This window comes from Agelaius phoeniceus, chromosome 1, assembly GCF_051311805.1.
Source record: "Agelaius phoeniceus isolate bAgePho1 chromosome 1, bAgePho1.hap1, whole genome shotgun sequence".
Taxonomy (NCBI): domain Eukaryota; kingdom Metazoa; phylum Chordata; class Aves; order Passeriformes; family Icteridae; genus Agelaius; species Agelaius phoeniceus.
The window spans coordinates 102,873,077-102,900,848 of NC_135265.1; the positions used below are offsets into that span (position 1 = coordinate 102,873,077).

Consider the following 27,772-nt stretch of genomic DNA (forward strand, 5'->3'; position numbering starts at 1 on the left):
TGTCATCCTTCAGTTTTACAAAAGCCCTGTTTATTGGCCTCTGTGCATAATGCAGATGGTACATAATCTTAGATTAATACTGGACATGTCATATTTCTGGTGTTCCATTTAGCTGGCTGGTTTTCACTCCCATGAGTGAGAAAACAACAAGCCATAGGGCCACAGAGAAACTGAGAAGATGGGTCCTACAATCCGTGTGAGTAGATGTCTTGTGGAGTTCAGGGAGGGAATTTAGAAACCTTCCCACGGTCTGATCCAGTGCTCACAGGAGTCCATGGAGCACACTATAATATTTGGTTTTGCTGTGATTTATTTCATATTAGGAAGCTTTTTTCTTTCCTTATGAATAAAGGAGGAGCTCAGGGACTTTTATGTCCCCCAGTTAAATGAACCTGGGAAGTACCATCATAAAAAAAACATTATGAAGCACTCGAGCAGCTTGTAAATACTGAGGGTTTTATTTCCACTTCACATGGTCTCAAACAGACTCTTAAACAAGACCAGTTACAATTTAGTATGCCCAGAGATTTCCATGGTTTTTCCAAAACGAAGGAAGTTCTCAGTAAACGCTGTACATAACCAGTTGAACTGCTAACAATAATTTAAAAACTCTTTTTTGTATAGTCAATGCAAGAATACCAACGATAAAAGTACAGTACAGGTAAATTCACAACAATATTACAGTGAAACAGATTGACTCACATTTATGTGATGGTACAGTAGCAGTATGTACATGCACTAAAGTGCGAGGACCCAGAGGCATGCAAGTCAAGTATTGTAGGTGTATTTTACAGCTAACTCTGTAAGACTTTCTGAGGCATTCTTTTCTTATTTTTTTTACACATTTACTTGTGTTTACCTGTATTCCCCTCCATTTCAATTAATTACAAGTCTAGTGAACGAGCTTAATGGCTTTCTTCACTACTTAAAAGGTATCGCTTCAGACAGTTGAAGCATCTTTAAGAACCTTACCTTTAAAAACTGATAACACTGACATTAAAATAGAAAAAAATTAACTTAAGACCCTAGTTTTACATGAAATTAAAAAAAAACCAACCCAAAATACCCAAAATCAAAACTGAAAACGTAACAGTGCAAATATAACCAAAAGGCAGTCAGTATTTGGAGAGAGCGCGAGCACGTATTCAAATTCCCTTAAAACTTAATTTACATTTTATTTTAAATCTTACTTTATATCATTTTAACCTTTTTTTTTTTTTGCTGTTTTTGTTAATATACTGTATGTAGAAAAGATGGAGACAAAAATAGTTTTCTCAGCTATGAAAAAAATTAAGTTATTACAGGCACATTAACTGTTTCATTCCAGAAACACCTCTGTTTCCCAGGTTGCACATTCAGCAGCTGTGTCTGAGAACATTCTTTGACCTCTCTCTCCAAGCAGACCTCCCTCCTTGCGTGGCAGGGATGGCTGGCGGGCGACCTGGCGGAGGCGAGCGGTGTCCCGCCCTGCTCCCGTGCGCGGTCAGGCCGGATCGCCTCCCTGGCTGGGGGTCTCTGCCAGCAGCTCCTCGCTTCCGCGCTCCTCTGAGGACGCCAGGTCTCCGGTGGACTGCGACTGTGAGGCAGTGGGGGAATGTGAGGCCCATCGTGACGGTGGGCGCCGCTTCGCTGGTCTCTCTGGCCGGGAGAAGCAGGGTTGGAGGGACGGGGCTAGTGCAGAACAAGGCAGTTCCTTGGCAGCCAAGAGAGCAAAACAGCGGTTAGTGACTCGCGTTAGAGACCATTGGGATGCGCGAAGAATTGCGAAACAAACCCGCCAAACTAAAGCTAAGCGCGTGTCGTGGCGCAGGACAAAAGCAAGCAGCGAACACCTGGCTGGGTGAGGGCTCCAGGAATCTGCACGTGAGTCCGTGATTTATGGAACAGGTAAGGAGACAATGAAAGAAAGAGGGTGAGTTGGAGTGGCTGAAACACTTTCAATTGCTATTTGTCCTTGTGCTAGAAAGAGAAGAGCCTGAAAAGTACATTTGCATAATAATTCAGGAAACTCCACTGTTCAACACTTTAAGTGCTGACCTGGCATAAAAAGGCTAGGTTTGGCATTTGCAAGACAGGTGAAAAATCAACCACTGTCTCCTTTTCTTCGCCTTCAGAATTCAGACTTGACATGCAGGAGACTTCTTAGCACAGATAATGACTACAGGGGTAGTTATGATCTCCAGCTGGGTTAAAGATGAGGCTTACCTACAGATTTCATTTTCTGGAACACCACTGCTAACTGCCAGCTGCTGAAGCCTGAATTACAGGATTCAGAGGTACTCTTTGTTAAAGGCAACATTCACAGAAATGGAAGAAATTGGAAATTTTATTCCTTCACTGAGTTTCTACTGTTCTAGCTTGGTTAGTTTGCCTTTGCAATTAGAAACAATCTGCAGTTGTGATTTTTCACCCTGGTAATGCTTTTAATATTCACTTTGCTCAAGATACAGTTGTGCTTCCTGCCTTGCTCTGTATGCTCCCTACATCAAGATGAGTGATTGTGGAAGCAAGTCTGTCTCACAGGGCCAAAGTCAAACTTCTGAATTTCACTGCATACTTTGAAACTTGTAAAAGCAAATCAGAGCAGTTTGCCAACATCTAGCAATGTGTACACCAAGCAGCAGTCACTGGAATGTACAGGGGAGTTCAGTAAAAAGCAAAGTCAGAATGCAAACCGGTGATAAATGAAGAGAGAGACCAGAAATGATACAATGCAAAGGAAAAGCTGTGGCACAGTAAGATGCAGGGATACCAAGGCAGCAGGGAGGCCAGGGTTCAGCACACTGTTTCTCATGGAGAAGGAGAATAGTCACTAAGGGTGGAGAATATTGGAGTAGGTAACATGATGTGATTGACAGTGAACAAACAAAGTGATACAACATTGAACTTTTCAATTGCAGTGGAAGACCAAACATGAATGTCAAAGGACAGAAAGACCAGTTTTGAAGACATAGAGCTGAGGTATGAGAAATGGAACTGGTGACACCTGTTTTGGAGAGAATGCATTGTTGGACTCGGGGGAAGCCTCAGTGAAGAGTCAACACAGGTGTTTTGGGCAGCATGCAGCCAATGGAGTGATCTACAGCTGCACACCAGTGCTTGAGAAAGAGCTAAGTGCCCTTGGCACTCACAGAGCACCCCAGCCTGCACCCCCTCCTCTCTGCATCCTCACCCCCTATCCCATCTCTGTGGCATTAAATTCACAACCCTTGCTAAAACAGCAGTAAGACTGAAATAGAAATGGGTGCTAACAAAAAGATTGACTGTGTGTCCTTACTTCACCTTATCCCATTGTGCCTGGGGCAGCATATGGTCTGTGAAAGCTGCCACTAGACTCAGATTTGTGAAGAGAAATCCATCTGCACAGCAACAGTCATGGGCAGCACAACACAGTGAACTGAGGCTATGAGATTTGCGGGTTTTGTCTTAACCTCTTTCAAAAAGGAGGCTTAAAATTATATCTTTATAGTGCTGCTTGCTCCCGGCTGCTTTATCCTAGTTTTGGAGCAGTAAATCAGAGTTAGCACAGCGATAACGAAATCTATTTCCACTGCTGCCTCCCCGTTCAAAAGCCTCTCTCCAGCACACCTGCAGATGTTGGTCAGCTTTTACCAAACAGCAAGGTTAAGCTCATCTTATCTGTGATGTACACATGCCCAGCAGCACACAAGGCTGTGCTGGTGATGGATGTTGCTCCAGGGCCAAAAGTGACTGGCAGCATAATCTTATGAAGTGCTGGCTGCTGAGTCAGTCACCCCCACCTGCAGGGTGGAAATCCAGGCATGACAAGGAAACTCTGCAGAACGGTTTGTGAAAACCCCTTCTCCCTTACTACATGCAGCTGTCATAGCTAGAAATGATTAAAAAAAAAAATAAATAACCTGTGGGTAATTTAGTTTGGTAGTTGCTCAGGGGTGTAGGTGGATAGGCAGCATTTCTTAGCCTGAGCACGGAAAATGGGAAAGATGTTCTCAGCTTCAATTTCTAGCTATTTCCTAAAACAGGCTGTCAGCCACCATGGCTATGTCTATAGTAATAAATAAAGAAAACCGTTTTCTCTTCTCTCTGAGGCAGAGTGGATGGTCACAGCTCATATCTGCACAGTGTCTTTCCTCTACTGTGGCAACTGCAGCCACTGGACAGAACTGGGCCCAGAACTGCTTAATGAGCAAAGGTGACTTTAGGCTTTAGCCCCAGGCTGGTGCTGAAGCCCCTTCCCAGCCCTCTCCACCTGCTGCTGTAGCCAGAACTGGAGGGAAGGCATTCTGGGGCAGCCGGAAGTCCTGCGCAGTGCCGTGCATTTGTCAGGGAAAAAAAAAATTTAAAAAAAAAATTATCACAAATCTGAATCCCTCCCCAGCATTTTTGCATACCTTTCTGTTGGTCTTCAATGCTGCCAATTTTTAAAAGCTTAGCAAAAATCCCCAACAGCACAAATTTTGACTTAAGTGGGACGTCTTCCTAGCCTGTGCTGCTGCAGGACGGGACACAGCAGATGAACTCCTATCCTGAACTCCTCCTGACTGTCCCATACAAAGAACCCCACAGAGATGTCAGGTGTGTGCTGATACCCTTGGAGTTGTGCTGAACTCCACAGGTGTGTGCTGATACCTCTGGAGTTGTGGCCATTTATTTCCCTCTGTTGACCCCCGTGTTCAAGAATGACCGCTTTCGGAAAGCTCTGGAAACAAGGTAGAAAGGACTTACAGCAGTGAGGCAGGCAGGGTTAGAGTCCCCAGGGGGTAGTTAATAAGACAGTTTGGTTCTGGACAGAACAGACAGAAAAGAAAAAGAAAGCAAGTAGGTTGGAAAGAACTGTTTTAATTGATTATTTTTTTAAAGTGAAGATTTCATGTCAGCAAGGAAGAAGTCTCCCGATGTTACTACTCATTCAGATCATGTTACCAGTGTTATTACAGGGAAACTAATAATCAAAAATAAAAGCCAAGCCACTAGAAGAAAAATACTTAGAAAGTAAGGAAGCAAACAAACCAACCTTTTACAATCCTAGCACAGTTTCAGAAGTGGACATATCAATAAACAAACCAAACATTTCTACTCAGTAAAGAAAGATATCTGTTTTTCTTTGCCAACCTTGATTTGGGCTAGGGAAAAACCATATTACTATGAGAGGAATAAAGCTGTATTTTTTTTTCCCTTAATTTGATTTCAAGAGAGAGTTTCTGCTTAGGAAATCTTTAACAAGCAAGAAAATGGCTGTTATTGTTTGTTGCTTACACTTCTATTTCTCAGGTTTCATGACAGCTCTTTGCCTCACCTTTCTCCGTTGTTTCTCTTCAGCAGTGATGCTGGATGGGAAATCCAAGCTTAACCAAAAGCCCTTTAATTCTGCACCTCCCCTGATTTTCAACATTCCCCCTCCCATGCTGAGTGGTTCAGTGGCAAGCCTGTGGCAACTGCTTTGCCCTCTGGAAAGCAGAGGATGCAGCACCTGCTCTCTCATCTGTGGGTCTGTGTGGATGGTTCTTTCACAGTGTTGTCTCCAGAAATGAGTCTGATTCCCAGTCCAGGACTGTTGTGTAACCTCCACAATCTATACCCTTGCTAGTTATAAAAGCAAAAATGTTCCTAAAGCGCTTATGTTGTTAGTTACATAATGCTAATCTGCATTTTTAAGAGTAAAATGGATAAATCCTATGATACACATGTAAGTTAGGGGTTTATTCAATTTACAGAATAAGACACTAGTAGGCCACACTATGTGGATTATGAATTTGCCTGTAAGCAGCTCTGGGCAAGTCAGAAAACACAAAGTTATTGCTGCTCTGTATGCATATACACTCACACACACATGCATTTGTACATAAATAGATAAATATATGAACTAGATTTCATATTTGCTGCAGGAATATAGAAGAATATAGAAGAAAATTATGCAACTAAACAACTCAGAAGCTCAAATTGAGAAAAAGTCACCAACAGGTGCTGCATGCAAGTTTAAAAGTCATTTATATTCCATGGCTGCAGAATCTAGAAGGCGTTTGGTAGTAAGAAGGGCACTTGACTTGGCCAGAAACCAACAGGTCAGAAGGAAGAAGAGCAGGGATCTACTGGAGGGTGGAAGCATTGTGTCAGTGCTGCCCCAAGCACAAACCTGCTCCTTTAAGATCATAACTCCCTGAACAGCTGTGTCTGGCTTTGCACAAAATGTGCTAAGAGAATTTGTACAAAGTGTAATTTGTGTGGTTAGGGTAATCCACAAATAACCCAAGGCACCTGCAGAGTCTAAACTTATTTGTGGGTGGTTTTTTTCAGCAGCAAACCCACGCTTCCCTTGAGTACATCTTCCAGAGCACCACCTCAGCTAGGAAAAGCTAAGCTCATTGTGTGAATGCCCACCAGTTTCCTTTTCAATCCACATTCCTGAGAAATGCCAGGACCAGCCGAAGAACAAAACCCATGCATCTAGACTACAGTCATAATAGTCATGTAGGAGCTGCAAGGAAAAACAAGTCTTAGCTCTAGGGCTCATAACTCAAAAAATTAGGCAAAAGATAGTGAGAATTCACAAAAAGGAGCAGTTTTCTGCCAGTTTGATGGTCAATAAGTTTTTGCTAAATAGCATTGACCCAAATCTCTCTGGGCATCAAACTCAGGTACTGTTGCTAGTTTGTGTTTTTCCAACAGCAATTTGTGATCATGTGGGATGACATCCGTCCACCTATATTTGAAATCTACTGAGGCAGTTAAAAGATACAGGAGTAAATAAAGAGTTTCCAGGGTTACCTTGAAGGCAAAGCTGAATTGAACTTGGCAGAGTACAACACACTTCCTAATACAGATCAGTAGTGTATTCCCAGTATTTCAAACTAAGGACAAAATACAGAGATAGCTGGAAAAAGTCAAATTAATGAGGCTGCTTCCCACCTTTATTCACTCTGAGGTTTGTGCACAAAGACCATTTTCACTCACTAGTATTTATAATGTGCATGTGGTTTCTTTTCCTTTTTTAATTGAAAAACGTCCCTGCTTATATCTGTTTAAACTGCACATAGGGAATAAATTCTTAGGTTTGGGTTGTCTGTTAGGAAAAAAAGATTACATCCTCTGAGCAATGCCTACAAAAAAGGAACTGACTGTATATTGAGAACCACCCACTAGGGCAAGGCAAACTGCAGACCAAAGGTTTCAGCACTCAGGCTCTCAGAAATCCTTCACACCAAATGTTGAGTTAGAAAATGGGGTTTGAACTTCCCCTTTTGAAGTATCTGAGGCAGGGGTAGTAGGAGTCTGCTCAGTGAAGGCAAAGTGCATATATGGGGTGTGCAGGGGTATATGGGGTGTGCAGGGGTGTATGGGGTGTGCAGGGTTCAAGGAGCTGCTTCCTTGGAGCCAGGGCTCACCACAAGACTAGGATGCTAAAGGAGCAGCACAAGGCAGAGAGGATGAGGAGCCTCTGCCCTGGGGACTGTCACCAACCAGCAGCACACACCCCTTTTCATGGCTGTACCATGAAAGGCTATATATGCATGTAAGACCTGGGCATAACTCAGCTTTTCTGGGCTCTTAAGAATAAGACTCTCAAGTGCTCTCAGAGGTTCACCAGAAACAGGAGGTTTAAATACTGGTAACTGAAAGCTTTCTTCCATCATTACACCTTCTTTTTTTTTGTTGATTGCTGTTGCACCTGAGACTGACCCCCAATATCTGGGCACACCTGCTGAGACAGATGATGACTTGACAAAATATCAGCAAGGAGTTCTTAAACACTAAATAGGTGTGTGTCTAGATTAGTTGATTATATGTGTATTTTTTGCTTTTTGTTATTTTTGTGAGGCAGCAGCAGTCAGTACCAAACATCATGCCATTCAATCACATTCACAGACCTCAGCCAAACTTAATCAGATACATTCAGAAAAGATATGCTGAAGGCCCTGAAGTTTTGCTCCAGGGTACTGTAGAGACTATTTTTCACACAAACTTGTTAAGGCCCATTCTTGTGTAGGAGAAAGAATCTACCTTTCCATGCAGCATAAAAAATTTATTCAAACCTAGTGTACCTAGAGCATCTGTAATGTGTGGTGTATTTTGTGACAGAAAACCCTTATCCCAGCCATTCAGTGAAGAACGATTTTTTATCCCATAAAGGATAAAACTTTGCTGATGCTTTCAAGCCAAATAAGCTGCCAGGATAGAAATTCAATTCTTTCATGCATTCTTCAGTGACTAATCCAAAGTTTCATGACTGGAAATTGCTGGTGGTACCAGGACAGGACTAGGATATTCACTGTAAATACTCAGTAGGACTGCAAGAGATCTCATAATACATTTGCTCAAAGAAGAGTGCACTTAGCTATAGGAGGAAAAACAAGCAAATTCATTACCTCTATGGACCCTGGATCTACTTTGACAATTTCTCCTGTGCTGTTGTCATTGCTAAGATTTGGTGGGCTGTGTGAACGTAGCCTTCTCTCTTCCTTTAAGGCATGCTCCAAAAGTTTCTTATTCAAGATCCTGGCAGCATTTTCTGCAAGTGTGTACCCTGGAGGAGCAGATAAGTCCTGCCTAATACTCGTCACCTCAGATCCTTCTTCCTTTTGTGTCTCTGTCCCCAGACGGAGAGGACTGGGTGATCTGCCACGGGCATTTGTACATGGCTCCTGCAACGTGCCCAGTTCTGGTCTGGGTTCAGCTGACCTGGACCGGCTGCCAGATCTGGGGCATTTTTGGAAGGTCTCATGAAAGATGGGGCTATGGTCGATGATGTTGAACAAACTGGACAGGCCGTCGTTGATAGTGGTGTGCACAGGACTCTCCCGTGTGGTGGTCGATCGAGCCCAAGCGGACTCACTGAATCCTTTCTGAGGTGTGCCAGGCAAAGTCCGGTTATTTGGCTGGTCTGATTTGGGAAGGGCTTTCCTTTGCAGCTTCGGAGAGCCGTATTTGGGGGAGCAGCATGTGCGTTCAAACTTAGCCTGGACCTTCTCAATGACGGGGGTCACCTGCCTGCTCCTCAGGCTTCTGGATGGTGAGGAGACAGGAGTGGACCCCCCCTTTGGTGTCAGACACTTGTGTGGACTGCTGGTGATACTGCGCAGGGTTTCTGTCTGCAGGCCGACGCTGATGGTCTGGGTGGTCTGTGTCCCTGTCGTCCTCATGCCGTTGGTTTGGCACGCCGTGTCCTTGAACTGGGGCTCCGTGGAGTTGGAGCGTATCGCATTCCGGACAGAGAAAGCGACCTCCTTCATGTCATCGCTCATGTTCTTGGACATCTCCAAGCTGTGCAAGGGTGAGGCAAAGCCCACAGTAGTGCAAATAGGACGTTCAATGGGATGAAGACCGTTCTCCAGAAAATCTTTATGGTGTTTGGCCAGGTCACAGGACCACCTTCCAAACATGTCCGAGGAAGCACCTTTTGTCTCAGTGACGTTCCCCATAGCTTTGGTCACAGAAAAGAGGAAATCTGGCTCAGCCTGGCTTTTCCCTTCACTGCCAGCTATCACTGAGTTATCAAACCTACGGACAACCGGCGGGCTGTGGAATACCCGCACTCCCATTTTGTCAGTAACACTGTGACTCCTCACTGGCTGCTTCTGGCAGTGCTCTGGGCTGGTCATGGTGTTGGTGGTCATAGTGACACTGGTGGTGAGGTACCATGAAGATGCCTGGAATGGATCTGAAGCAGGATCCTTCCCAGCTTTTCCACTTTCTGTCCTTTCTGCCCAACCCTCTGCAGGCTTCTCAGTTGCCCCACCATGGCTCCTAGTGTCATTGTAATCCCAGTTTTTGTTGAACTCCTCAATGTATTTCAGATCATCAGGAGACAAGGGAGGCGTTATGTCATCTTTGCTGCCAGATGAAGGCAAATTTTTTTCTGGTAGAAATGGAGAAATATCCATCAGGCGCTGAAATTCAGACATGGAAGAAACAGACATTGCCCTGGAGAGAGGAACACAAGAGAGTCACTCATGAGCCTGGAAATTGTTGCAGAGTAACTTATTTTCAGCAGCAAACTCTGGATACCCAACATTCATTATCTTCTTACATATAAAACCACTTCAATCATTGAATCATTGACTGTCCTGAGTTGGAAGGATCATCCAAGTCTAACTTTTGGACCTGCACAGGATACCCCAAGAAGGACACCATGTGCCTGAGAGAATTGTCTAAACACTTCCTGAACTCTGGCAGGCTTGATACCATGACCACTTCCCTGGGGAGCCTGTCCCCAAGTACCCTCTGCATGAAAAACCTTTTCCTAGTTTTCCTTCCTTTAGCTCTTTCTTTCATTTAAGTCCCCTTTTATTATCTTTGCTATAGCTGTGAACACAAACATCTGTGATGTGCCATTAAAAGTACCAAATGGTTTAGTAGAGGTTCTTGATTTGCTGCTTTCTCATGGATTACTGCTAGGCAAATATCTGTAATGTTGAGCAGTAGGATGCATCTCAGAATTATACCGTTCACAGGAAATGAATGTTTGTCAACATACGAGGCACACTTTTCAAAGCAAGTGTAGAGCATTTCTGACCTGCTGGGAAATCATCAAGTCTACCCCCACTTCTGAGACTGCCCAGGCTGCACAGCTGGTGTGCAGTGATGTGGGACATCCAGCAGAAAAGCTGCTACATTGAACTGGCTTGGTGAGTTGAGCTTATGCTGAAGTTTAACCAAGGGAATCTCTCTAAGTGATAATGCTGAATTCTTGGCTCTCCCACATTTTACTAATTTGTACAAATCACAGGCATTCAGATGAGTTATCCTACTGCTTTATTTTAAGAAAAAAAATCAAAATTTTTGGATGGCACTAAATAAAAATGCAAATGAGTGTACTTATCAGAGTTGGTTCAAAGAGGTAACTCAAACTGGATGAGAAATCAGCAAGCAGAAATCATGGATCAGTGATCCAAAGGATACAGCCAAGTCACACTGTGAGTCACACTCTGAATCAAGAGCTCCTGCTGCAGTTTGGGTGTGTCTCTGTTAGGGATTCAGGTGAGTATGGTTTCTAAATGGATCTCATAGACTGATGCTCTGGTTTGCATCAGGAGGGCAACCTCAGAGAGAACAGGCTTCATTCCTTTGGGATGAAAATGAGCTGGAAGATGCTCTCCAGAAGCACAACTAATGCATTCTAGGGTTGGGTGGGTATTCAACCCATGGGATAAGACCAGAACCAGTCCAAAGCAAAATATCCCTGACATGCAGCAGCATATCATGTCCTCAGCACCAAGTGTTTTCCTTTACTTTTCTTTCCTTATGTTAGTTTCCTTTCCTTACGGATGTCTGCAGTGTGTACTGCACTGCTTGCTAAGGCAGGTGTAGATTTCACTGTAAGCTGCAGCTTCATGCACTTTCCTAGACTTTGATCTTTGTGCATGACAGCTGAATGTGGCCCAAGTTAATCAGAGTAGAACTGAAGCATATTGAGACAAATTAATCCCTGGGTGAATCCATTAATCTGGCTTGCAGGCAGTTTAGGAGGTGGCATGGCTATGTCCTGGGCCTGTGGCTTGGGTGCAGAGAGTCATAGCTCCAGCAGTTGAGTATTTGCTGGGCTTTCCACTGCAAGTTTTACTCACCTTTGAAGATTTCCCTTGTGTGTTTCTTCCTCCTGAATGAAAACAGAAACAAGCAGGATAAGTTATTTCTAAAGGTGTTGGTGGCATTAGCTTACAGGTATTTTGTCATTCACTTCCCATTAGTTGCACCAGGTATGTTTGTCTCTAAAAAGTGTTTGATTTTCTCTCTGATATAGATTCTTAAAGTGCCAGTGGGAATATTCTTCACTTTGTACATAGGCAGGAGACTGGGCAATGCCATCAGGACAACACACTGCACACGTAAAGCCTGTATGCCAAATCTACAACAGCTTTGAACTTTTATATTCCCATGCAATCACAAATAGATGTAGGCCAAAAAAGGCTTTTATTCCCACAATTGATTGTTTCAGACTACATATTTTTGAGCGACTTTTTTCTGTAGAGGCAATCTACTTTATGCTAGAGGCCTGGCTGTGCTGAAATAAAAGATCAACTGAGTTTCTTTCATGTAATATTTCATTATACATTTTCTAGGAACCAACAAGTGGCACCAGTTGAAATTCCTTAAGCTTGATATATTAAATGTGTGGGAAGACTTGCTTGTTTCCTAGATGGAATACCTACAGCTTGCTAATAGCATAAAGATGTTTTTATGGCAGTTATTTCCTTGTGACAATTCCCATAACGAGTTAGGGTTTTAAATAGCTACTTCTGAAGCATTTGTTCTACATTTATTTTAACTGTTTACTTATATTTCTAGTAAACTACAGGGAATGCAAATAGGATCGGGGGGAGAAAAAGAGCATTAGTACTGTACATATTTTATTTGACCTCATGAAATCAAGAACATTACCAAAAGTCCATTTCAAATTGGGACTGTTTAAAAACAGCTCTGCTTAACTCAGCAAATACCTTTCTGGTGTTTATCCCGGGTCAGGGAAAAAAATAGTAGTAAACTGATCCTCCTTGCATTCACTGTGGTATAATTCTGGAGTAACGTCAGTGGTTCAGTGGAGTTACTGCAGAGCAAATCTGACCTAAGTGAATGCTTAATCAGGGTGAAGGCTGGATTGACTTCTACTGCAGCCAGTACCAAAAAGAAAATATAGTGGAAGGTAGAGTCAGCAAGTTGCCTCTGTGCATCCTCAGTTAAGCTACTCATTAAACTCCAATCAAGTCTCGCTTCAGCAAACCCTCTGAGGGAAAATTACTTTGCCCAGGTTTCCCCAAAACATGCTTTGAAGGAAAGAAGCTATGCAAATATCACCAAGAACAAATTTTGCTGCCCACCCTTTTGTTAATGGTGGTGATATCTGAAAAACAGAAAAGGGAAGAGAGATTTTCTCTGAAAATCAGACTGAATTTGAAGGAATGGGAACAGCAATCAAAATTAAGCACAAAACTTAGTTCCCTGATAGTGTTACCAACATTCTTTGCTGAGCACTTGGACATGTAGGAAAAAAAGGCTAAGAAATAATAAATATGGGATCTCACACTGCCAGCAATTCACTTATGGTGCCAAGGGAAGAAAACCTAACTGGAACACATAACTACCTAGCTATGTAACAAGGACAGTCACATTTCTTGCCTCTAAATTTTTTTCTCTTCTTCCTCTCAAAGAACTTGTTTTCTCAATCCTTTTGTTTTGTACCAGCATTTGGGGACAGGGATGCTTGGTTTCACTCAGAAACAATATAAATAAACTGTGAAGACCTGGAACTGATGAAAATAAGCCTGTCATGGTAGAGGACACAGACTTCATTTGCCATTTCCTGCTGTCATCTTTTAGCACTGTGTTTTATATCTTTATAGCTTTATTGTGTGACTTCAGGGTAGGTACTTTGCTGATAAATAACTTTATTTTTTTTACATCTCACTTACTCATGCTGATCTGCTCAGAAGGCAAATGTGGCAGAACAATCAGAAGTGCCTCTCTACAGCACTTACTGCTTTACTAACAAAGTAAAGCCCATGTTTCTTCATAAATATGTACCTACTCATAATTGGAAAAGACTTATAGACCTTCTAAGCCAATATGTTGTGTCAAATATAGTTCTCATACATAACATAAATGGCCACAAGATGAATTAATCTTTGGAACCTTCGGGCTGGCTCCCAGTTGTCAGGTGACTGACACTGGTCTAATCAGCTTATAAGAAGGAATGGAAACATGACCATACCAAATTTACTACTGGGTAACTGTAAGCAGTGCCTGTGACACAGTATCTCACTTCCTACAGCAGGGAAGCAGTACTGATTCTGGCAGAAGAGACAACATGACAGCATGATAAAATGTAAAAAACTCATACTTCTGTTAGTCCAGTCAAGAATTTCTCCCTCTCCAGCTGCCGAGAGCGATGCTCCTCAGGCTCGTCGGGGGAGTCGAGGGACAGTGACTCCAGAAAGAGGTTTTCCGTGCCGCTGCACCGGTCGCTCTCCTTCAGCTTGGACAGCGAGCGCTCGTCGAACTGGATGGTGTCGGAGTCCGAGTAGGACCTGGAGCCCATGGAACGGGGCACGCGGAAGTTCCCCTGCGGCACAAACGGCCGCCGGCTGCTCTCGCTCGGGTCACACACCAAACCACCTCCTCGCCGTGGGCTCGCTTCCTTCTGCAGCTGCACACAAGGCACATCAAGAGGAGCAGCAATTACTTCTGCAGTGTATGGCATTTGGCAGAACTCATCCTTCCCTGGGAGCAAGGCACCCATGCCCTGGGGATTACAGCCCTGCCCCAGGGGACACTGGCCTTGCTCTGCTGGTTGTTCCACAAAGGGAGACGTCTCCAGAACTTTGATGCCATTACTCATGGGATTTTGGGTGACTAAATGTGTATATGCACAGTTTTGCTTATTTACATATGTATGTATACATATATACACACGGAGTATATATGTATATACAAAATGATGCATCTGCCTGCAATCTGACTTTTAAAGAAACAAATCAAGACAGACTGTTATTTAAAAGCAAGCTTGACAGCAGTAGAAGTAGAAGCTGATGGAAGGGTGCGCAAATTGCCTTCTCATCAAAACAAAGACATTTTTCTTCTGCTCAGCAACACAAAGATTGCGCTTTTATGTATATCACTTGTTTCCAGAGGTGGAAAATTACGCTAAAAAAACCCAAAAGCTTTGTTTTATATATGGCCTAGCCTGAATTCATGGCTGGAAAGTTGAGTATTTGTACATAACAACATTGTCAAAGGGATGAATTAGGCATGCAGAACATGTTCTAAGAAAACGTATATTTACAGAAGGGGCATCAAAGCCATTAACTCTACACTTTTCAAAAAGTGAACCATTAGTGAAATTGCCAATATTAAAATTAGATTATGTGATCAACTTCTCTTTTAATTGTAAATACAACAGGATGGATGAAGTAAGTGATAATTTCAAACATGATAAATGACTGCAGGAACCTGATAAGAACTCTGATGTTTTGCTCGAGTAGCATGTTAAGATTAGTGACAATTAACTGAAAATGCAAGTCATTCACTAGGGCCCTGGAAAACTGAGAACCTACAAAACATATTCATCTTACTGTTGTGTTTGGAAAAATAAACAGACATTATATTGCTTAATTTAGACCAAACCATTTTCGGTCTCAAATGATTAAATTTACACTTGAGCTGAAAACAGGGAGATTTTTTTCTTGATTCAGGTCTACAAAAAGGGAAGTGCATCTTCAGTGTTTTGCTCATGATATACAAAACCTGAAACAGCTTTATTAAAAGGAGGTGTCCTATAAAGGCAGGGGCTGGAAATATATATCAAGAGATCCTGGAGGCCATTCCTGAGCATTTGAGCAAGATTCAAAGGAAGGAGAAATGGTAATTACATGCTTTCTTTATAGATAGTTCCAATTACAAGCCCTTCAGAGTTTTAGGGATCCTATAAGGACAATGTTCTGGAAACCTTTATAAGAAAACAGTACTGATACTGCCTTACTCTCTGAACCTCAGAGAGCTGACAGGAGAATTAAAGTGACAAATATTGTCCTAACTTTTTAATAAAAGCTAATAATTTTGAGTCCCCATGTGTTTATACCTTTAGATATACAACTTTTTATACAGGTGATCTTGTGGGTTGAAATACTTGTCAGCGTGCTTTGTGCACAATTAGTTTTAGGAGTACAGGGGAGGGAGAGTCTCTAAGGGAAAACAAAGTGACAGAGTACTTGAAAAAACAACAACTGTGTGCTCTGAAGAAAGTAGGTCATCACTTTTTTTCTATGTGAGCAGAATTCCCATCACCATCCAGAGTAAAGTACTTTATATATTTTATACATTGGTGTGATTTCCCTCTTATCATACATGTATTATTCAGGAGCTGTGTGAAAGCAGACTGGCATAAAGCATTAGAGTGAAATGTGGCACACACACGCTTCTGCTATCTCTTAGACTTTGTTTCAAACATACACAGTGGTGTAGTCTCCTCATCCTCTGTGTATTGCCATACATGGAATACACACACCAAAACCCTGGGGAGCAGGACTTCAGAGATATACTAATTGTTTCCATATAAAGCAGGGCACAACTGCAATCTGAGAGGATATTCAGCTAAAAGCCTGCAAATATTTGGAAGCTTCCTGTCACACAGGGAAATGTTTGATTATAAGCAAAGACAGAGTTATGAAGTTTTGTAGGCAAGTAGCCAAGACTTCAAATGCTATTTCTGTTGATTTAGTCCTCTGAAGTTAGCTTGATATAATACTTTTTATTTCCCCTATTCATTGCCAATTCTGTGTACAACTCTGTTGGCACATTAAATATATAGTTAAAGCCCAGAGGTTTCAGAAACATAACAAAAGGAATCAGTTCCAGCAGCACTAGCTAAGAGCTATTGTGTAGGCTCTCCCAGGATGACACTGAGAGGTTATGTCAGGTTTTAAGAGAATTAAAAGCTAGGTAACATCAACAGGGATTTCTCTGTGGCTTCCTTCAATCTGCCCCATTCCCAGGGAATGGAAAAAGCACTCTTTAACCAGGTTAAGTCCCTCAAGCTATGGAGGATATAGTCAAAACCCCACAATTTGAAAGGACAGGAAAAGAAACATCCATAGAGGTATACCAGTGACTCTTCAAAGAAAAGTTTCTGTCTATGTGCTTAGTATATTGGAAATTTTTCTGAGAGCTATTTAATTGCCATTGTGCATGAAGATTCCATAGGAGGTAGTTTGGCCACGACAACCCAACAGTTAGAAACCAGCCCAGTCAAGCCATGGAGAACTATCTAAGCACCTTTTGCCACTGAACCCTGCAAGCCAGGAACTTTGTATGATGACCTTTGCTATAAGGCTCGCAGGCTCTGATGATTTTAACTTAGGAGATTAACTTAGGTTTTAACTTAGCACTACTGTATTGCATTATTAAGACTAGCTCAAAAAGCTGCATGAAGTACACACAAAACCCCTCAGATATATAGGAGATGAAAAAATTGAGAATAGAGATTGCTGATATTTCAAAATTTAGAAGTTCAAAAATCATCTTTCTTGGTCTATAAAACCTTCATGTTTGGCACTGCCCACGCAGACCCACACTTTTAGCATTGATTTTAGAAATACCCACATGAGCATGGGATTTTCCTAAGAGCTTCTCTGTGGGTTTAACAGCCAAAACTCAAACCGAGGTTTAGTCTTGTACTCATAATGTTTCCAGCCTAGTCTCTTTTTTTTTAACTTCTTGTTGCAGCCCTGATGTGAGAACATGAGACACAGACAATGAATCCTTTGCAAAAATTGGTCATGAAGTTACACTGGGCTTTCACTGATTTAAACCTGTGAGGCCACTCTGTGCTTTTCTCAAGTATAATCCTCTCTAAAGGGCATGCACAGGGCTGGTGTGGTTCCATTTTTGCTGTCCTAAGGACAGAAAGCATTCATTTAGTTGAGAACCCACAATTTCACTTGTTTCTCTTGATTTTCCTGGAATGCATGACTCAGATCTGAACAATGTTCAGTCAAAAACAGTATTTTAACTCCCCCACATAAAACTTCATTTTTTGTGTGGCTTCCAGGCTGATAATAAATTCATTAGGTATTATTTGTCTCTAATACTAAGCAGATGAAAATACAGATAGGCATGAAAACAAAGGGGTAGGTATGCATTCCCAGATTTGCAAGTAATAACAGAGGTTTGCACAAAATTCATGAGGCCAATATTCTTCTGAATATTTAGTACTGGTAACTGTGTTTGTTATCATTCAGGGCTCTTCATGTTAACCCCTGTGTTCCTTTGCCAGAGGAAAAGCATTCAGTTGAGACTGAATAGTTGCAGCAGCTGCATCTTTGGTGGCTAATCCATAGATGACCAGTCTCTTTCAGCAAGAAGCTGTGTACCAAACTCTGAGTAACTCTGTCGGTTGAGTGCTCCAGCACAGAGATGCACTAAAGCTTTCAAACAGAATGTGACCAGACTTGTCCAGGGAAATTGAAATGGGGAAATGACCTCTAACCTAGAGCTGATTTCTCATAAGTGGTCTTTTATAAGGATTATGAGCATTTCCCTTTTACTCCCTTGTGTATATAAATTGTTTCATAACATGAGAAACATCAATGTAGCCAAGGAAGCAAAATCATTCCTGTGCTGCTTCTTAATGCTGTCCCTTGAGCTTGGCCTGAGTGTAGTAATGGTACAATGGCCTCATTCTTCCAGGCAGGCACTGCTGACCCAAGATGACTCCTTACCTGAGGGCTCCTTACCTGCTCTATCCGCCTGAGCAGCTCCTTCTTCTGGCGGTCCCATTCTCGCCGGTCTCTATCGAGCCTGTCCAAGAGCTCCACCTTTTCCCGGTTCCAGTTCTTCTCACTGTGCTGGATTTGCCAGCGGAGGTCCATCACCACACTGTGACTGTCAGCCAGAAGCTTCTTGTGCTCCTCTCTTTCCCTTTTAAAAGCTCCCTTTGCATCTGAACCTGTTTCTCCGGAGGTGCTCTCACTCTTCCCTTCCAGCTGGCAATAAAGTCAAATGTTACTAGGATGTTCAACTTTCTGCAATAAAAACCTGTGCCTGACAATAGATTGGAGTTAAAGACCTAACTTTACAAAGGTAATGACAGAATAATAGCAATTATTACATCTTAGGACTCAATAAATGATCAAATATGTTGAGAATGGAAAAAGTTTTAAAATCAAGACAGTGAAAACTACAGGGAATAACTTCTCAAGCTCTTCATGCTCTTAAGGCACCAGTTATGATCTTTCTGATGGGAATATAGGACCAGTAGTGAAGAAAACATGGAGATAAACTCCAGCCTCATCATTATCTCTGAGGCAATTTTCAGGACAATGTCCTCAGCTACTGCTCTGCTGTTGTGCTCTCGCTCGGTGCACCTGAAACCTAAGGAGAGTGAATTCATCTCCTGAAGAGGCCTATCCCACAACAACCCTCAGCAGTGGTGCTCTTGTATGACTCTCCTGCCTTCCAGCAAGAGAAGGTGTTAGCAGCAGCAGCAGGTGCACCAGGATCATCCCCCCCATCTCTGAGGTTCTGGACCCTGAACTGATTTTAAGGGCAATTGTCTGATGCCACCTTCCCTCCCTTCTTCAATTTCATGATCAGGGGTTAGCTTAAAAAGATCAGAAGAGCTGGCCCAAGGTAATAGATTCATAGGAAAATATAAGCTTCATGGGGTGTCAGGAAGTCTCTAGTTGAACCCTCTCCTTCCAGCATGGTACACTCTGAGGTCAGAATGGGTTATACAGGACTTTGTTCAGTTGGATCCTGAAAAAACTCCAAGTGCAGAGATTGTACAACCTCTTTGGTCAAGCTGGGCCAGTGCTGGTCTGTTGTCAGAGGGAAAAAGTGCTCAATTGTTTTGTGTAAGTTCAAGTGAGTGAAGAATTTATCCTTGGAATCTGATCTTCTGTTGACAGCTCAGTAGATGTGTGTGTGACTCAGAATGGGATACATCTCCATCCCCTAGCTCTGCAGGTGAAATGGAGTGAAAAGCAGCAAAAACTCATTTCCACCTCTGGAGTTACCATTGTCCTCAAAAATGAGAGGCAGCAGGTCTGCTGGGAAGCATATTCCTCTAGCAGGAGAGAAGGACAAGACCTTCACCCTGCCCTACGTGGAAAATAAACCCAAAGGTTCTGAGAAAAAAAAATTTCAGACTGGATTCAGGAGTGATGCTTACTAGTTTCTGGAACAGCCTCCCCAAACAATTGACTGAGAGATTATTGCTCGAGTTACTTAAATTGTACTGAGCTGCAGGGAACATCCTGTTACACCCACTTGCAGTGACAGGGAAATCTTAACAAGGCATCTTCTACCACTGATTCTCAGAGTCCAGTTGTTTTCTTTCAAATGACCAAACAGGCAAACAAAACAAAACAAAAAAATTTTGAAAGAGCAGCATCCTATTTTAACAAAGTTGACATGACATCATCTTTCTCACACCTGTGTACCACATGATATGAAATATGATATAATATGATATATGATATTGATATGGTATGATTTGATATGAGATGTGATATGATATGATATGATACATTATATTCCCTCCAGACATCCTGAAGCTGGACCATTGGTCAGAGTCCTAGTGAAGGACTCCCATATCCTTAATGGGTCCCATGTCCTCAATGCAAATTCTCAAAGCATACTCAGGGTTTGGCCCCTAACACTAACTCCCTAACAAGTAACACCCATTGCCCAATAATTACCAAATGTTGTATATTATTTCCAGCGTAGCAGTGGAGGTAGCAAAGAGCCTGGTAAAAGCCCCAGAAGGAAGGGTGGAAGCCCCTGTGCAGGAGTGGCAGTACCATCCCGGTGCTAAACACCAGCCAAAGTGGCAGCCTGGAGATTTATTGCCCATGCAAAGGCAAAGTAGGAAAGCTTGGCAGTTCTGTGGCCAGAATTTCTCCATGTTTCCTTCTTTGTTGCCATCTTGAGCTTAAGGTAAATCTGTCACCAAGATATTTCAGAAGGAGCCAAAACAGGAAGTGATTTTGTTTCCTTTTTCAAGTGATATATTGTTCAGAAATGCTAGTAACTGAGAAGCAGTAGACTTAAGAATTTCAGTCTTCTGGGAGAAGACTCTGCTAAAAATGAAAGCTGCCTCCTTCATTCTGAGAAAGCAGCCCACAGTACCTGGGCAGGAAAAGCAGTGCTCACATCTCAGCTCTGTGTGTCACAGTGAGCCTCTAAAATTTAGTAAATCCTTCTAAATGTACCATCCTTCAACAGTGAATATTTTTATTATATGTTACTTCTGCAAAGAAGCTGTACGATTTTTCTCAAGATCTGAATGTACTAATTCTCCCACCCCTTCCCTCCTCAATGTGTAAAATAAGAGCTTTTATGTCATCAGCTTTGGAAATCAATTCTTGTGGGTTTTTTGAAGATTTGTTTTCTGTGAACTGCCATACACATGACACTGAAACACCTGGAACCAGCTTTTATACAAATACTTCTAACAGTATCCCATGGCAGGTAATGAGATCGTTCTCTTCCATCACTAACCAGTAGCTTTGAATGGCTGGTTTAATATCAATATATTGATCTATCACTTCAGTGTTGTTGAATCACTCTTTTCTCTGCTATAAATCAAATAATGCAGTTGTTACACACCAAGGCACAGTGATGAGCTAATTGTGAGCATGCCAACCACAAGACATTTTTCTCTCCAATAAATACAGACACCCACATGTCTCATTACCACAGCAGATACATCACCACCCAACTCTGCTGAGAAAATACAGCAAGAGGTTCAGTTCCTTTGCTCTCACCCACATCACGCAGTGCCCACTGCATGGGCCCTTGTACTGGGACACCTGGAAATCCAAGAGGCAACTCAAATGGCAAAGCTTTGATCAGGCTTCAGGTGAGGGCTTTCAGACACCAGGATAAAATGCATGACTAAAGTTCCTTTTCAGTTTGTCGTAAATTGTTGCCATGATATTTTCTGAAAAATCTCTTTGCCAGGATTTTTTCTTGAGAAGCTGAGAAGCCTCAGAGGAAAAGAAAAACAATAATTATCTGCTGCTGTGGAATGCAACAGGTGCATCTTTGATTGGTCTGTGTTGGTTGTTTTTAATTAATGGCCAATCACAGTCCAGCTGTCTCAGACTCTCTGGTTGGTCACAAGACTTTATTATCATTCTATTCCTTTCCTTGCTAGCCTTCTGATGAAATCTTTTCTTCTATTCTTTTAGTATAGTTTTAATATATCATTTGCTTTTAATATAATATTTATCATAAAATAACAAATCAGCCTTCTGAAACATGGAGTCAAGATTCTCATCTCTTCCCTCATCCTGGAACCCCTGTGAACACCACCACATTTGGTGAGCCCCGAGTGAGGAACACTGACACAGTAAATTTGCTGTTCCATTAAGCACCTCAGCTGTCCTTTCCAGGTGCTGGACTCAGGGCATGTTACCTGTTGGAGGCGACACTTGAGTTCAGTGGTTTCCACCTCCCAGGCTGCCTTGTGCAGGGCGTACTGCTGCTGGAGCCCCTGGCGCTCCCGCTCCTCGTCCCGCAGCTCCGAGCGGAAGTCATCCAGCAAACCCTTCAGAGCGTTCAGGAGCTTCCGGTTTTCACTCGCCTGGCACAACAAAGCAGACAAAATGCTGTCATTGGATGCTGGCTTTAATCCCCACTTCCATTTTTTTTAGGATGAAAAATGACTGTGTGTCTACTGCATGGAAGAGAAAGTGCCTGGGCTAACTTCTGCATGAGAAAACTAAGAATAGCAATGTCTTCTCTGTCAACAGGCTGCTCAGGAAGTGGTTGAGTCACCATCCCTGGAGGTATTTAAAAGATGTGTGGATGTGACATTTTGGGATGTGGTTTAGTGGTGAAATTGGCAGCGTCAAGTTTATGGCTGGACTTGATGATCCTAAAGGTCTTTTCCAAACTAAATGATTCTCTTCTCATTAGGCCTAGTCACAACTCTAAAGTGATTCTCTTCTCATTAGGCCTAGTGCTGATGCTTCCTGAAAGCCAAAGGTACTTAAGTTACTCTGAAAAAGGCACTAAGCATCTTTCTGGACTGAGGACATCATTAATAACTTCTTTTAATACTGTAAACCAAAGCTAGAGTATCATTCCTGAGGTTTGTTGGATAGTTACATGTCTGTCTCACACATACAGTTGTTGCTCTGTATCAAATACCAAATATTTGTAAACTACATAAAAAGAAAGGGGATAACTTTTCAATGCTTTTGTATTATCAGATAAAGTTGTTTTGGGGGATACAGTGAGGCTTTGAGCTGAGTATCTCTGCTAAGGGGTCTCAGTAGTCTGTACTTTGTATTCCTGCTCCACACCAGGCAGTTGCACCCAGGTTAGCTTTGCAGCAGCACCTTCTGGGTGCCAAAGGCTGGAAGGCCAGGGAGGCCCCTTCCCTCTTGCAGAGGGGATCAAAGAGCAAACCCCCATTCATGTCTTGTTGAGAGTGTCATGGCCATGCTGAAAATGTTGTCAGAGCTCCTGTGGTAGCCAGAAGCCAAGAGTGGAGCTAAGCTGAAAGTCTAGCCCAGAGCTGACATCACATATTCTTACTCAAATCTTATTTCTTTTTCCTTAGTTTTGGCATTTACCTTCTGCGCATTCTCTGGGCACTTGCAAAATCTGCCATTTTAAAGTTAAATATCAAAACAAAATTTCTAAATATTCATTCTGGATTAGTAAAAGAAAAGGTTTCCCACAATTTTTTTTTCTTGCAGTCATTGAATCAGAAATATATGATTATTTGTCCAAAATTTAAATCAAATATTCCCAATGAGTGTCTCAAACGCCAGGGAGTAACCACAGATTATATCTGACAAGTTATCCTGACTAGAAAATACTTTTATGAAAATTATACTTGACTAGCAGACACAGCAAGGGGCAGAAAAATTGGAAAGCTTACTCAAAAAATTCAGCATTTAATGACCTGGTTCTCAGGAATATGTTAACTCCATTGGGAAGGCCTAACTCAAATTAGTTGTCTCCATCCTTGCAAGATAGTCTAATCAAATTTTTTTAAAATTTGTATTCCAAAGTGAAGGCTTCCTGCATTCCCTCTTATCTGGTATTTCATGAAGTAACTACATGGAGGCTTCTTTGAAGACAGGTCAAGTAAACAGAAGTATGCAAAAATCTAAATAATTGTCATGTGCTTTTTTCAATGGCAATACTTACAAAATTTTATGCAGACAACTAAGCTGACTTCATTTGCTCATCAGATTTTTGGCATCACTGAACCCACCTCCTCCATTTTTGTATTCACTAATTATACATGCCAAGGTGCCTTTTTTCTTTAAAAAACAAACAAACGTGGTCTACTTTTTCCAAGTCATTTGATGCATTAGCAAAAATATACTAGATGTAGGGAAATGACTGGAGGTGCTCATTGACTGACCTATCTGGTTGGCCTAATGAAAAGTGATGGTGTACAAGATGGGGTTTTGCAAGAAACGCACCCACAGAAGCAGAATTAATTCCATTAACATTTAATGCCAATTAGCAGTTTCCTGCTATCCAGCAGCAGTCTCCATCATGCATATAAGATCACCTACTATTCAATATGCAATGAGATTTCATGTTTCCACTATGCATTTTTATTCTACCACCTAATTAAGGCTAAATTCTCCAAACATTTCAAGCCCCTTGTGTAATAATCAGAATAAGAAGTCCTTTGAAGTTTTGCCCTTAATGTCACAACAGGAACTGCTGGGTATTGGAGGCATCAAAATCGGGTCTCATCCTCTTTGGAAACCCTGACTCCAAATGTCTGGGAAGTGCTTTCATTCAAGTGCCAAATTCTGTGTTTTCTGGTCTGCTGTACAAACCTTTCTCTGGCAAAGCAGTCAAAAAGCTCCACAAGAGAAGTGAGGCAGAAGAAAAGCAAAACCAAATGACAGCAGAGCAAGTTACAACTCTTATTCCTGTGCGTACATTTGATAATTTTAAAGTCCTATAAAATTTGGTTTGCAAAGAAAGAAGATATGGACTAGTACACAAAGGAGACAAAAGAGCCTCATTGCAGGTTTGTAGCCTACTGTGTTGAGGGCATTTCTTATTTCTAGGGACATTACATCAATGTCACTGTGATGAGATAAGTACCTCAGGTGCCCCATGGCTTGCTGGGATTGTAATTACCTTGCCAATATAAATCCAGTTTTGGTTATATACTTTGTACTCCTGCAGAGAAGTCTCTTCTGCATGACTCTGTATTTATAGTCTGAAGCTGGAGAAGTCTGTGATTTTTTTTTCTCTTTTGCCAAACTGGAGTGGTTTTGGAGAACAGAGAAAGTACTTTTGAAAGAATGTGCTCTGAAATACATTTACATCTAGCCATGCTTTAGATTTTGTTGGCAAAACAGCTTATACATAAGACTAAGTCCTGTAAATATCAACAAGTATTGTTATAGTCTTCCCCTTCCTTTCATGTTGCACAGGAGAAATTTGGCATGGCTGTCATTCTCTGGAGAGTCCTCCATGCAAGGAGATGGCTCTTTTGCACCTTAGCTGTTTCTAAAATTTAAAGCTTAGAGGAATCTCACTGATTCACAACTGAACTAGGACAAGATCATTACAAAGGCTAAAACAAGATAATTAAAAAGGCTTTACAAAAGTTTAAAGGCTTGTATCCATACCTCTGGACTTATAGAAAAAACAGCTGGCAACAAACAAAACCTTTATGTAGCAAACTCCAGTTAAATTCCAGAACACTGGAGCATTTACGAAGTTAAGTCAACCACAGAAACAGGAGCATCCAGCTCTAGAAAAGTTTTGGACAAGAGCAGTTTGCAGTTTGGTTCTGCTTTCAATCACAATTCATTTTTCTCTGAGAATTTCCCTTGAGAATTTCACTGAAGACTTCAGCCACAGGCTGGTATTACAAGCAGTTTAGTAGAGCAGTCAATTAAAAACACAAGGTTAGGAGCCTAAACAGCAAACCAGAACCCTGTATTTCTTCTGTCTAATCACAGATCTAGGCAAAAGATAAGCTGGTTCTTGGTGCAACCCATTTTGGTATATTCAGGGCTCAATGACTGTTCCTTTGGGCTTTTCTCTTAGCTAAGCTTTGAAAACAAACATTATATGAAAGAAAAGAGATTAATTGGGGATTTTCTTGATACGCCTCCCAGCAACAACACTACTGTTGTTTTTTCATGCTTTTTCCACTGGACCACAGATAAACTCTCTGCTCCTTATTCCCCTATCTTACACCATCTAACAGGCATCTCACCCTTCATACTCAACTGAAACAAAGCTCTTCCTTTATGCACAGGCTGTTCTCCTCTCCTGTGCCACCAGTCCAACTTGCTTGATTATCTCCTAAATACAAACAAACTTCCAGCCTGGCTCTTAACCTTGCCTGACACTTCCTGCCGTGTCCCCCAGCTACCAGCCAAGGGACAATGTCATACAGGAAAAGATGAACTGACCCCTCTCAGATCTACTCTGCTTCTTATCAGCGTTACTTTTTTCTCCCCTTTCTGCTCTGCCTTGCACACTGTCCAAATAAAAATCCCAGACAAGCCAGACTGGTGTATTTTTCAGCCAGCTGAGTATCTCAAATCATAGCAATATAAAATTAAAAGTTAGATGTTGAAGTTATGGCCTTTGGGTTTATATTTTTTCTCAAAACAATTCCACTTTCCAGGCAGGGTAAGAAAGTCAGCAGCAAGAGTGCAGTCTGAAAACACAAGCCATTAAATATTAACATTAAATGTTAAAAATAAATATGGGTAACCTCAGGTTTCCGTAAGCCCTTTCTTTTTTCTGACCCAGTTATCTCAGCTGCTCCTAGACTAACTAAAAGTTTCATTCCTGATGTGAAGTATGTGCTGATGCATTTCATCTTGGGGCTTGTCAGGCAGATCCAGCAACTTTGGGTTCTTCTGGGCAGGTGCAAACCTTGGAGACTTCCAGCTGCACCAATCATTCAAAATTCCCTCTATAAACAGTGTTTTTTCCAGTTATGGGCTTAAGGAACCTGCAGAAAACCCCTCAAAACTTAGTGTGTTTTTCAGCACAGCAGTGCTTGTGAGAAGATGCCCTAGTGTGTGCAAGCAGAGCAAATAATAGTGCTTAAAATGAGAAATATTTAGCAAACCTATGCATTCTTTCAGTGTTGAAATAACACTTTTTTTCTGGTTGGGGAGCAAGGAATCTGTTTTATCCTGACAAGTTCATTTGGATATCATGCACTGTTTATCAACATGGGGAGTACCAAGATGTGGTCAGTTCCTCTGGATCAATCCTTCAAGCAAGATTAGCTGGAACTGCTGTGATGTCTATAAAAATGAATTATAATCAATTTACTGCCCATTTCTGCCACCTTAACTGAGATTAATGTCTAAGCAATGATTATTTCAAAGAGTACATAATTCATTTGAATGTTCTTGGTTATTTTAAGAGCTCTATATGGAAAGTTAGTACATGATGGAGTTTGTAAAGAAACAGCATTTTGGTATATATTTATTTTACTAATTCCAGAATAAATCAGTCTACAGATGGAATGCAGTCAGATGATGTGTTCAAGAGCATCTCTTGCATGGCCTTCTACAGCCTTTTACCACAAAAGAGCTTGCTAAGAGGAAGACAGTGATGGGTCTGGGTGACCAGCAAGGTAGAACCTTTCCAAATGCTAAACTAATCAATGGAATACTAACTTGGTAGCACCCTTCACAGAAAATAATAGTTAGAGAATATCCTTTTTATAGGATAGAGACTTTCTGTTGCCTGCTGCAACACATAGGCAGTTAAAAAACAGGTTGTCCATAATCATGAGGGTCTGGGGAATTCAAGGTGAAGAGCTCAGATGCAAAGAGACACAATCCCCAGGCCTGCAGTGACTCCAGCTAAGGATTGTGATCATAGGGAGCATATGTTTGCCTGAGAGCTGTCACTGTGGAGCACGCTCCCAAGTCAAAGGCTTGGAAAAAGAAGGGACATCAGAAGACTGAAGATTTTTTTCCCCCTGAATTTGTTTTTCACACAGAATTCTTGCTCCATTCTATTTATGATTGCAAATAAATCCATGTAACAGGATGGTCTCATGCAAATGGTTTTCATTTTAAAAATATAATAAATCTGTCTTCTTTTTCTATTTGTATTGTTACAAATCAATTAGGATAGTTAGTATATTAAATGTACAAAGGAAAAAGCTAGGATATATGGCAGTGCTCTGACACACAGTCAGGGTACAGGAGATGCCAGGGAAAAGTTAATATGATTTGATTTCAAGCTTTTAAAAACAAGCCCAGTGACAGGAAGGAACTCTTACATTGTTTTCCCATCATCTCCAAGGGAAACATTAAATACA

At 41.7% G+C, this 27,772-nt stretch overlaps 1 protein-coding gene across 7 annotated transcripts in view; it reads right to left on the minus strand.

Annotated features, from left to right (window-relative positions):
• Positions 1-437: 437 nt before the first annotated feature.
• Positions 438-27,772, minus strand: part of MTCL1 (microtubule crosslinking factor 1) — a 103,131-nt gene continuing 75,796 nt past the window's right edge. For 5 of the 7 annotated variants that reach the window (XM_077184255.1, XM_077184260.1, XM_077184256.1 and 2 more), the window contains 6 exons: positions 21,890-22,057; positions 18,204-18,452; positions 13,814-14,119; positions 11,544-11,575; positions 8,346-9,900; positions 438-1,693 (listed from right to left, as the gene is read on the minus strand). In XM_077184255.1, coding sequence (XP_077040370.1) covers positions 1,484-1,693; positions 8,346-9,900; positions 11,544-11,575; positions 13,814-14,119; positions 18,204-18,452; positions 21,890-22,057 — 2,520 coding nt within the window. In that variant the 3' untranslated portion in view covers positions 438-1,483. Of the gene's footprint in view, positions 1,694-4,707; positions 4,766-8,345; positions 9,901-11,543; positions 11,576-13,813; positions 14,120-18,203; positions 18,453-21,889; positions 22,058-27,772 lie in introns of all 7 variants that reach the window. The other 2 variants (XM_077184261.1, XM_077184259.1) reach the window with 1 other exon arrangement.